The sequence below is a fragment of the Vombatus ursinus genome, unplaced genomic scaffold, assembly GCF_900497805.2.
Source record: "Vombatus ursinus unplaced genomic scaffold, bare-nosed wombat genome assembly UNPS02014778.1, whole genome shotgun sequence".
NCBI lineage: Eukaryota > Metazoa > Chordata > Mammalia > Diprotodontia > Vombatidae > Vombatus > Vombatus ursinus.
In genome coordinates this window covers 19,460,126-19,472,605 of record NW_020954556.1, presented here as the reverse complement: position 1 = coordinate 19,472,605, position 12,480 = coordinate 19,460,126, and the positions used below count along the sequence as shown (strand labels likewise).

The 12,480-nt window shown below is 39.9% G+C and overlaps 1 protein-coding gene across 1 annotated transcript in view; it reads right to left on the bottom strand.

Moving 5' to 3' along the window:
- Window positions 1-11,962, bottom strand: part of ANTXR1 (ANTXR cell adhesion molecule 1) — a 319,441-nt gene extending 307,479 nt beyond the window's left edge. The window contains exon 1 of the mRNA XM_027865523.1: window positions 11,486-11,962. Coding sequence (XP_027721324.1) covers window positions 11,486-11,637 — 152 coding nt within the window. The 5' untranslated portion in view covers window positions 11,638-11,962. The remainder of the gene's footprint in view (window positions 1-11,485) is intronic.
- Window positions 11,963-12,480: the final 518 nt, after the last annotated feature.

The following is a 12,480-nucleotide window of genomic DNA, read 5'->3' as shown; positions in this document are numbered from 1 at the left end:
GGAGCAATACTTTGTGGTTTTTCAAAGTCCTTTGCAATTTACAAGGATGTTTCATGTCCTTTATCTCATTTATAGCATCCTGCTGATGTAACTAGAACAATTATTATTCCTGTTTTGTAGATGAGGCCTAGACCGCTTAAAGGACTTGACCCCTTGGTCACAAGTTTATGAGCATTGGAGCTGGGATTCAAACCTAAGTCTCCTGATTTCAGATCTTAAACTCATTTTCTTTCACCATCCTGCTCTTCTGAACTACATGGGCTACAGGAGAAGCAGAAGGGACGGTGTCTGCCTTCAAAGAGTTTATTATTTTTATTGTTCAGTCATTTTTCAGTTGTGTCTGACTGTTTGTGACCCCATTTGGCATTTCCTTGGCAGAGATACTGGAATGGTGCGCCATTTCCTTCTACAGTTCTTTTTACAGATGAGGAAACTGAGGCAATCACCTAGCTACCTTTTCAAAGAACTTACAACACCTCTTCCTGGAATGAATAAGATAAACAAACAAGAAACATTTGCCACTGGGGAGTGGGCACTGGGTAGCAATTGAGGGGCCTGGATTTGGTTTGAATCCTGGCTTGTCCCTCTTAATAACACTTTGTTCTGTTCACTTCTTGGGTCCTTTGCTACCTCAACTATAAAAAAAAATGACGATTCCTCAGGTATTTTCCTGAGGTATATCCCTCAGATATAATCCCATTATCCTCTGAGAGTATCTGGTCCTTTGAGAGGAGAGCAACCTAGCAGGAGTAGGGCAACGGTCATAGAATGAGGCCTGCCATGTTAAGGGAGAGGAGAATCAGAGACGGTCACTCCCTCTTAACTCGTCACTAAAGGAAAAGTTGGATTTTTTTTTTTTTAGGCAATTGATGTTAAGTGACTTGCCCAGGGTCACATAGCTAGTATGTGTCAAGCGTTTAGTCTGGATTTAGGCTGGATTTGAACTCAGGTCCTCCTCACTTCGGGGCCAGTTCTCTAGCCACTGTGCCAGCTAGCTGCCTCAGGATTTTTTTTTTTTTAAGAACTTCCCGATACATACATCCAGGAAAAAAAGAAAGGAGATGGCTATGGAGGGCAGCATGGGGAAATGAAAGAATTACTGGATTTTGGATCTGAAAACTTGGGTTTGAGTCCCAGCCCTATCCCTTAAAATGTGACTATGTGCAAATCACTTAAACTCTCTGGGCTTGAGTTCCCTCACCTATAAAGTGAAGGAGTTACATTACATGACCTCTGAGGTTACTTCCAAATCTAAAATCCTGTAATCCTATGAAAGAACGTAAAATGAAAGGCAATAAAAACTTCTTTTGGGTGAGACCTTGGTTTAGGAAAGCTTTATATTTAGAATTCTTGCATGAAGGCCAGGAAAGTACCAGCTGAGCAGCCCATTTGAGGATGTGGGAGGAGGATGCAAAAACTGAGAAAAGGCTGCTGAGAGTGAATAAAGAGAAGGCAGTAGACTAGGTAGGGTAATGCAGACCAGGTGGAATGATACAGACCAGGTGGGACAACGTATGCCAGTGAAAAAGGAGACTACCATCAGTGACCTTGGATTTATCATCAGCCCTACCTGGGCTGACATAAATCTGCCTGAAGTCCCTGACACTTGTACATGATTTATCTCTAAGTACCAAACCAAAGGATAATCTTAACTTTAATTCAACTCAATCAACAAGCATTTATTAAGCACCTACTGCATAATGTGCAAGGTATGTGCACAATGTGTGGGAAGGATAAAATGCCTTCTTTGTTGCATACATTTTCAGAAGCATCGATCCTCACCAGGAGTAGTGTCTTCTAATTAGAAAGATAGTGTTCCTTGACTGGTCCTTACTTACCTAACCGAACCAAGTTTGTTTGGTTTTTCTTTCATGGTCACACTTGCTCTTGTTTTCATTTCTGTGTTCTTCTTTGAATTCCCTCCTGTCTCCTTGTTACTCTCTAGACATGATTTTCTTTAAAACCTAGCTCAAGAAGCTTTCCTGATTAGTCTCACCCTTGTCATGACAATCATTTCCCTTGTTTTGTATTCCTTAGTTACTCTATAAATTTAGTACTATATTATTTTTATTTTGCTCTTATTCTCAATTTTTTTTGCATGTTTGCTTTCCCCCATTAACTAGATCATAAGCTCCTGGAAGGGAGAAACCATGTCTCTGCATCGCCCATAACACCTGAGTCAGTATTGTGCACTGAATGACAAATGAATGAGTTGACTAAGTTGAGTCATTTCAGTCATGTTCCTGTGAACCCATTTGGTATTTTCTTGGCAAAGATACTGGAATGGTTTGCCATTTCCTTCTCCAGCTCATTTTACAGATGAAGAAACTGAGGAAAACAGGCTTCAATGACTTACCCAGGGTCACACAGCTAGTAAGCATCTGAGACTAGCTTTGAACTCGGGTCCTCCTGACTCCAATGACATCGCTCTCTCTCCACTGTGCCACCAACAGTTTTCAATGGAAACAGGTTCCAAAAGTTAAAATCCAGAGTCATGTAATTAGCTCAAATTTGAAACACCATCCATTCTGTTTTCATCTAGTTATGTATCTATATAGATATATATGTCTATATATATGTCTATATATATATCTATATAGATGTATATATATATATACTTATTTACCTATTTACCTATTCATCTGTGTCAATTTCTTCTTCGAATAGCAGAAACCCTGGTTCAATACATCTTGACTCAAGGTGACCCTGCTACCATTCTGAAATTGTCATCTTTTATTACTGCTTTCACTGCCAAGTTTTTAGAGTGATCTATATACCTTGTCTCCACTCTTGCCACCATCTGCTCATTTCTCAGCTCTTTGTAACCTCTCTATGTCCTTATCTTAAAACCAATGACCTTTCTTCAGTCCTTCTTCTCTTTGACCCTCTGCAGCACATGGCACAGAATCCCTCCTCTTCTCTCCTTCCTTGGCCTCAGTGCCACGACATGAGTTTCTCTTCTATTTATTTCATAAATTCTTTTCTATTTCTTGGCTCCTTATCTTCCTCCTACAACTGGTTGTCCTCCAAGGCTCTGAACTTACATTTCTTTTTCTCTCTACTGTCTCCCTTGGTGATCTCATTCATATTGTCATCTATGCAGATGACTCCCAACCCCAGTGTCTCCCAGAGCTCCTCTGCATTTTCAACTTCCTGCTGAGCCTCCTTCTTGTGTCCTGGGAGCCCCCGTTATTCCCAGGAATACATCAAACTGCGCGTGTCCAAAACTGAACAAATTACCTCTGCTTCTCCCCAGATACCTGCTTCTCTATGTCTGTTGATGGTATCACTATCTTCCACTTCACCCAGGTCCAAAACCTCAGAGTTTTTACTGACTCTTTTCTCTCCATAAAATCATTTGTCAAATCCTCATGAATCTGTCCTCAAAATGTCTCTTAACTGAGTCCACGCACCCTTTTTTCCTAATTCTCATTGTTAAGGACCTTCATCTTAGAGTCTACAATAGCATCCTAACAAGTCCTGACCAGGAACTAATTAGAAGTTATGTCTTAGTAGATCTGCCTGCCTGGGGTCTCTCCTCTCTTCACTCTAGCACGTTTGCAACTGTCCATTGATTCTCAATAATACATGTCACTCAAAAATATCTGGTGGCTCCTCAAAGGATATATTCCTTATACTTATTTGAATAAGTATAAAAGTAAGACCTAATAAAAAACTGAGACCTATTCTAGACAAAGACAAAATGTGAATTTGAGAGCATGGACTGTTTTGCTCTTCTATCTGTAATTTCAGTAATAAAAGATGACAATTTCAGAATGGTAGCAGGGTCACCTTGAGTCAAGATGTATTGAACCAGGGTTTCTGCTATTCGAAGAAGAAATTGACACAGATGAATAGGTAAATAGGTAAATAAGTATATAGGAATATATCCTTTCATTCAAGGCCCTTCACAATCTTTCTCCGACTTACTCCTTAAGCCTTCTATCACATTATTCCTTACCCCATTGGCCCTCACTCAACCTGCACTTGCACGGAGCCCATCAGGATCTTCTCAGCATTCATGGACCTGGAACATAGCTGCTGGACCAACATGGCAAGTCACATCCCTTAGATAAGAAGGGAATCATCAACTCCAATCTTTCCAGCAAAATGGAGGACCACCAGGCCCTACCATTGCCCTGCCACTGTGCTATAAAGACCACCAGGCATTGCCAATGTAGATACACTGGGGCTGAACCCTAAGAACCACTAAGCCTTTCTATCTAGCCTGAAGCTGAACTCTCCTCTCTATATTATAGTGAGAATGTGAATTTGAGAGCATGGACTGTTTTGCTCTTCTATTTGTAATTTCAGCACTTAGCTAAGGTCTTAGCACATAACGTTTAATAAATGCCTTTCCATACCATTCACCTATTCTGTGTTCTAGACGAACTAGACAATTCCAACTCTTCTTATTTTGTCCTTTTTGTCTTTGTCTAGAATAGGTCTCCGCCCCATCCCTCCACTTTAACCCATCATGGTCTACTGAAAAATAATCCAATACAACAAACATTTATCATGTGCAAAGCATTGTGGTAAGTGCTGAAGGTACACAGACAAAAGCAAAACAGCTCCTGTTCCCGAGGAACTTATATTCTAATGGAAAGATACAATATAGATAGAGATATGTAGACATAGTATATGTATATTATATATATGTATGTGTGTATACATACACATATGTATACTGTATCTGTGTATGTATATGTGTATACACATAGATAAATAGATAGATAGATATAAGTACAACACAAAGAAAATAGTAAAGGGAGAGGACGCTAACAGCTAAGTGTTATTGATCAGGGAAGGCTTCATGAAAGAGGTGGAATAGAGCTCTGAAGAAAGATCAGGATGCCCAGAAGGCAGAGATGAATAGGGAACACATTCCTGGCATGAAGAATGACCTGTTTAAATGAATAGAAGTTGGAGATGGCAGTTCAGGGAATACCTAATAGAACATAGAATCTATGAAAGGGAGTAGTATAAAATGAGGTTGGAACGATGGGTGAGCACCATATTATGGAGGGCCTTGACTACCATATTTTATCTGGTAGGTGATAGGGAGCCACTGCAGAATTTTGAACAAGGGAACATGATTTTGAAGTGTGGAAGATAGATTGGAAATGGAACCATTGATTAGGTGGCTGTGACAGGAGTCCTTCATCCAAGGCAAAATTCAGCTGCTACCTTCTCTTTGAAGACTTGGTGTGTCTTCAATCTTAAAGCACTAAAAGAATGTCAGCCCTTATGGTGATTCCTCCATCTCTCCCAAGTAAAAGCCATTTCTCTCTTCTCAAATTCCTGATGACACTGTATCTGGGTCCTTCCTTTGCATTTCTCACATTCAACCTTTTCTCATGGTTATTTGTTTATCAGTTTGCACCCTGCACCCCACCCCTATTAGATCATAAACTCCTTAAGGACATTCCATTGATTCCATTCAGATTCCTTATTTTTCTTTGTTGTCCTTGCGTCCTCAAACTGAATATAGCGCCCTATGCACAGCAGGCACTCAACAAATGCTTACTGAATTGAGGAATTCAACAGACAAGACAATATTCTGAGCAAATACAGGCATTACAAAAGCAAGAGAACATGCCCATCTAAGCTGTTCACTACTATCATGGAGGCTGCTCATGTTCTAGAAGTGATATTTTGGTAAGGAGGAAAGAGACCTGGATTTGGAGCCAGAAGATCTTTTCTTTTCAAGTCCCAGTTCTGGCCTCTATTTTCTGTGTGATCTTAAGCAAGTCATTTTCCTGTCTGAACCTCAGTTTCCCCATCTGTAAAGTGAAGGGGTTAGACTAGATGATTTTCCAGCTCTGACATTATACCATTAGTCCAAATGAAGCCAAAAAGCAGGATTGTTTGACTGGATTAAAGGGGACAAAGACATTGTTCAAGAGGAAATTAAGAGATTATTGTAGATGAAAGTGGAGGTATCAGCAGAGCAGAGAAGGAAGAAACTGAGCTGAAGGGAGTAAAAACAGAGTGGCTGGAGGTTGTGTGTGTGTGTATTGAGCAACCTTCTTGTTGGGTAGGGGAAGAAGTTGTCACACAAATATACGTTAAATAAAAGCCTTTGTAATAGCTTGTAATAAATCCTTGTTATTGACTCTCCTGAACAAACCTTTGGGTGACCACTGATGAGTCATATCGATCAAAAATTATTTTGTGTGTGTGTGTGTGTGTGTGTGTGTGTGTGTGTATGCATGTATGTCTGATAAAGGTACATGGTAGGGGGCAGCTAGGTGGCACAGTGGATAGAGCATCGGCCCTGGAGTCAGGAGGACCTGAGTTCAAATCTTTCCTCAGATACATGATATTTACTAGCTGTGGGACCCTAGGCAAGTCACTTAATCCCAATTGCCTCACCAAAAAAAAGGTACATGGTGGTACATCAAGGGCTTAAAATATATAAGGATAAGGATAGGGACTAGGTAGTTAAAGATAAATATTAGAATACAATACACATGTTCCATTCTCTAAAGAAATTGGCGATCTTTGACAAGTTGGGCCAATGGGAAATGGGAAGAAACATAATTATAAAGATCTGCCAAAGAGAAAAGATGGATCAGGGATTTTGTTGGTAGGCTGGAGAATAGGTTACACCACTCCACGTAGGCTTTCCATGGGAGATGTTTTCAACTGTGATTGAAAGGACGTTAGATACATAAGTATCATTTGTCTTTAGGATCACAGAATCATTGATTTTTAGAGTTCAAAAAGATCTCAGGGGGTCATCTAGGCCAACCTGAATCTGAATAGGGATTCTCTCTAATATACCCCCTACAACAGGTCATCCAGTCTTCATTTGTGGACCTCCGTTAATAAAGGATTCTCTACCTCCCGGGATAGCCCATTGCTCTTTGGGGCAGCTCTAAGTGTTAGGAAGTTTTTCCTCTGGTTAGTGGCATTCCAAATTTCATAAGGGGAAGGAGGGAAGGCCTGATTGAATTCCCAGCACTATGCTTTCTTTTGACCATAACCAGAAAAGTGTGTTTAAATGAACATGAAATTCCATCACTAAAGCACTGTGCAGGCCAAGCTATCAGTCTAGTCTTCGGAGCTACTAATAATGCCCTATTGTGTTACTGTGGTCTTCTAGGTTATCATTAAGGAATATTTGCTCCCAGTTGAACAAACATGATGTTCCACTAAATACATATATACAGGGTTCCCACCAAGACAGAGTGGCATCTTTCTTGAGAATAAAAATGAACTGAAGCTTTCATCTTGTCAAAATGATGAGAAAATCAGTTCCAGGAAGGAAGGTAGTAGAAGCGGTGGGTCAAAGGATATTTAATTGCAATCAATTGGTCTCAATTTGGGGATATTGTTCTTGCAAGCTAGAAGAAGCAATGGGTGGCTTTGGGGAGCCCCAAAGCAATGAATCATAGGGATTCCTATAGCCATCTTGTTGGGCACAGAACAGCAGCAACTCCCCACCAATAAATCATTTCTTAAGAATCATTCCAGGAAAGAAGAGATAGGCCATTGAACCCATTTCTAGACTTTTTACAGCCACTTAATAAGAAGTCATATTTAAAGAAATATGAGACATAAAGTTAACCTTGAAAGACCTGGGCTCCAGTAGTCACTGATACTACCTGTGTGACTGTGGGTAAGTCACTTAACTCTTCATTGCCCATGCAGCTCTCTGAGATTTGCTTATCTATCTATACTAATGGAGAGATTTTCCTAACTGGAAATTTCCCATAACAATGAAATCATAGGTCTGGAATTTTTTTTAAAAAGTGCTTTAAGGTCTATGGAGCACTTCCCTAACAAAAACTCACATTATACAAATGGTGAAAGTATTCTTCTTTTCATTTTATGGATAAGGAAATTGAGGCTGAGAGAGATTTGCCATGACTTGCCCAAGGTCTCCTGGATAGTAAGCATCACAATTGGGATCTGAACCCATGTCTCTGATTCCAAGTTCAGCAAACTTTCCACTGCACCATTCTGTATCTCTTGGCTCTTTGACCCAACTCACCCTCTGGCCAAAGCACATAAAATTTGTAAACAGAGTTACAATCCAGACGGGCAAGAAGGAGCCACACGCAAAGGATGAGCTAAGCCAAGTTGAGTTGAAACAATGTGCATAGTCAGAAGAGAGATTCATTTGGAGCCAGAAGGACAAATTCAAGGCCTGGTTCTCCTCCTTACTACTCAAGTCACTTTGAGTAAGCAATTTAATCTTTTTCAGCCTCAGCTATGTCATCTGTAAAATGGGGAGAAGGTGTTCGACTAGATAGTGGTGTCGAACTCAAATAGAAGCAGATCTCTACAGGCTTCATACTGACTTAGGAAACCATAAATTAATGTTGTCATTGTATTTGCTTTGTTAAATATTCCTCAATTCCATTGCAATCTGCATTAGGCCACCCTCAGGAGTTCTGGGTGTACAAGTTTGTCACCTCTTGACTAGATATTCTTTCAGGAGCCTTTCCAGACCTAGATCTTAAAATCCTAAGTTTCAGTTCTGGGCATGTTGTATATACCATCAAAATCGCCCTCTCTTTGTTTGATGTATTATCCAGGAGGAAAAAAATCAAGTTCTGCTGACTTTAAGGGCACATATTTGTGCAGAATCTAATTTCCTACCTCCTCTAGTCTTAGAACTAGAGAAATAACATACTTTGGGGGTTCTTTCTTGAGGTACCATCTTTAAGAAGGTTGTTTGCTGGATAGAGCACTAGATTTGGAGACAGGAAGACCTGAGTTCAAATCCTGCCCCAGATTGTGTGATCCTGGGCAAGTCATTTCCAATTCTTTGAACCTCAGTTTCTTCAACTATAAAATATTAGTAAAATAATAGCACCTATCTTATGGGGTTATTGCGAGGATCAAATAAGATAATATAGGAAGTGCTTGGCAAACTTTAAAGTATTATAGAAATGCTAGCTATCATTAATATTTAATAATATTAATATTATTTGTATATATTGGAATATATTTTATAGTGGTAGAAACTGAGACAAACAGGGGAGAGATAACTCATACGGGTCATGAGAAGCAAAGCTGAGGTTTGAACTTGGGTCTTTCTGATTCCAAATCCAGCATTCTTTTTTTCCGTACCATGTCTCTGTTACTCTTGCTTGCTGAGTTTAGGACCTAATGCATCTCCCAGGATCACTTATCCTGTTCAAATGTCAATGTGAGTCAAATGTGAATGGGACATCTCCCTCTGGAATGGAAATTTCAGAATTTAGGACACAAAGAAAGAAGCAGCCCTGAGCTCCAGCTAGTTTTTGTGAAGGACAAGAACCCAGGGAAGGGCTTTGAGGTATAGCCAATGGAATTTGCAAGCTGGTGCTCTCTGTGGCTGGAAGGAACAAAAGAAATTCCATTTCTCAGTAGAAGAGCATGTTTTCAGGATTTAGCCTCTCATAAATCTTCCAGAGAGAGCTCTCACTTTTCAGTCGGACTATCCAAAGTTCAAAACAGTTTTTATGGAAGAAGGAAAAAACCACACACCCTAACCTCAAACACACATGTATGTATGGATACAAGGATGTATACACACATACATATATATATTAGTATATCTATATATATCCAGGGCTGTTGAAAAGCCCATTTGGGGTATAGTTGGCCAGCTTATATTTTCAGGGCTCTTTAAAAAATATTTCCAAGCTTCCAAATACTTTCCAGCCTGTAAAATTCATTTCATTGCCATAGCAACGGTAAGTGGCTTGCCTGATATTAGCAAATGGACAGATCTTCCAATGAGTTTAGGCTTCCTTATGAGGGCTCCTTTTTTCTTCACTGTTGTTAGTAGATGTTCCAACACTTTCTTGGAATGACTGAGGCTTTGCCATGGGTTAAAGTTAGGGAAATGTTTAATTGTTTGGACTTTCTACTTTGTTGGCGTTAAATCCCACGATGTTCATATTAGCCATGAAATCAAGACTTCCTCGTGGGACCCTCTGCCCCAACTATGGCTTCATGTTAGTTAAAAAGCAAACATATGCACAGCTCCTTTATCTTCACTACCTTCTCTCTATTAAATGTGCATTATATTACCGGAGACGAAGGTAGCATATTATGGGAGGAGCTCTGGATGGGAAGCCAGAGGCTAGATTTGAAGCTTAGCTCTGTTACTGACTAGCAGTAGAGTGCCAGTTTGAGCAAGTAACTTTCCCTCACTCTATTTCAGTTTCCTCATTTTTAAGATGAGGAGGTTGAGTTAGATAGTCTCTGAGGTATAGTCTCTCCTCTAAATCTTTTATCTGATGATTCTCCTTCTGCTTCTAACCACCTCAGATCCTAGAGCATCTGACTTAGGTAGCAGCTAGGTGTTGTAGTGAATAAAGCACTCGGCCTGGAATCAAGAAGACCTGAGTTCAAATAGAACCTCCAGTACTCATTAACTGTCATTTAAATATCTGCCTCAGTTTTCTCAACTGTAAAATGGGGATGATAATTATAGCACCTATCTCCCAGGACTTGTTGTGAAGATCAAATAAGATAATATTTGTAAAGCATTTAGTACAGTGCTTGGCATATAGTAGGCACTTAATGAATGCTTATTCCCTCCCCCATTTTCAATAAATGACATATTTATAAAGTACATGGCACATAGTAGGATCTTAATAAATGCTTGTTTCCATAATTCCTTCTTGCCTCTTCCCTTTCAAAATTCTCTATGTTTCACTATCTCCTAGGAGAATAAGGTGGGTTGGATTAAAAGATTTCTAAAATTCTTTTTCATCTCTAAAAGAAATAAATCATAACTGATAGGAAAAATCAATTCAGCCCTTTAGGATATCTTTATTTTACAAAATGTAGACCTGAAGGGGAATTTAAAGCTCATCTAGTACAATTTGTTCATTTTATAGCCGAGGAAACTGAGGCGGAAGGAGAGGAAGTGATTTTTCCAAGATTGCCCAGGTAGTGAACAGTAGAGTGGAGATATTTATTAACAATATCTACACTTCTTGAAATAGCAGAGCTGTCATTATCAACAAGCGTCTCACCCTGAGCATGTGAATGGAACAGGGACAGAGTACAACAAATCCTTCTGGCGGAGCAGTGTTTAAAGGTGGCCCTTGAAAACCCCTCAGTTACTGGAGAGAGTCATCCTTTCTGAGGGAATGAGGATTAGCAATTGGGAGAGAAGGATGCTTAGAAATCAGAGAGTTTTCCCCTTTGCAGACTTTAATGCAAGGTTGGAAGCTGAACAGCAGACCCAGAACTGGACAAGTCCTAACAAAGGCTTACAACAGAAGGTCCAGGCAATTCCCCCGGAGCCAGCAGCAGCCTCTTTAGCCTGCCTTTGCAAAGGATGCTAAGGTACCCATCAGGATTCAGCCCATGTTTGAGACTCAGGTCCCAAACTTTTGGACTCGTTACCAACTGTCCGAAAAATAAACCAAAAGTAGGAGTGTTTTCCAGAGTGCAGGGTGCTCTTAGCCTGTACCCTGAAAATGGGTCACATAACAAGTCTTCTGCAAGCAAAACAACCAAAGCCACTTACTTGTCTAAAATGAAGTATAGGTCAAATCCTCCATAGCAGGCAGGACCCCCATTCTCCCTATTTCCACCTTGTCCAGCACAGGCAAGCACAAAAGTAGCTAAAGAGAGACACTTGAAGCCAATCCTAAGGGCTCTTTGCTCCACAATAGCCATTATATCCAGAAAAGGGGAAAGAATTGTCTTCAGAAAGTTCCTGGAATCTCCTCACAAATAAGCCATTCAAAGTTCCCCTCTGCTTTTTGCTTCTTCTTTTTTCTTTCTGAAACTCCCCTGGAAGCAATTGTCTGGAAGAGTTCAAGGTTTTCCTCCTTCTTTCCCCTGCAATTCTGTTTCTCGGTTTCAGATTTCAAGATTCACAATACTGTATTTCACTTTTTTTTTTTAAAGGGACTTCTCATGACTTTGGATGGTTAAGAGTTCAGAAAGCAAAAAGGTCTCTGAGTTTTGTTATTGGAGACTCTAACTCCTGACAATTCTTTGTCTCAGATTGAAAATAAATGGGGTGGGTTTTTAAAATTTTTTCTTGGAAAGGAGAATTCTTTCTTTATTTCCCCTTCTTTCTCCCTCCACCCTTTTAATTTAACTTTATTTTGCCAGTTAAAAAAGATAGCGCCTGCCATCTAGTGGTAAAGAAAGATAAAACAAGCTTTGGCTTCCACCAGAATTGGGTCTGTTACCATCATGTTTTCTGAAAAGAAAGTTCTTGCTGAATCCTGGTCAGTTACCTGGGAGTTGTGGGAGGTGGAATACACAATTCTAGGATCACAAAGGTGCTCCTATGATTCTTGGTCAGTAGCTACTCACAGGGAGAGTTTGGAGTTGGAGAACTAAACTTCAACCCTACTCAAATACAAAAGGAATAAAAAATATTAAGGGCCTGAGTGCAAAGTACCGTTCTAGGTCCTAAGGTTCCAGTGATAATCCTGGCTCTGCTATTTACTACTTCCTTAACTTTGGGCAAGACACATCCTTTCTTTATAAGAAGAACCCTTTTAA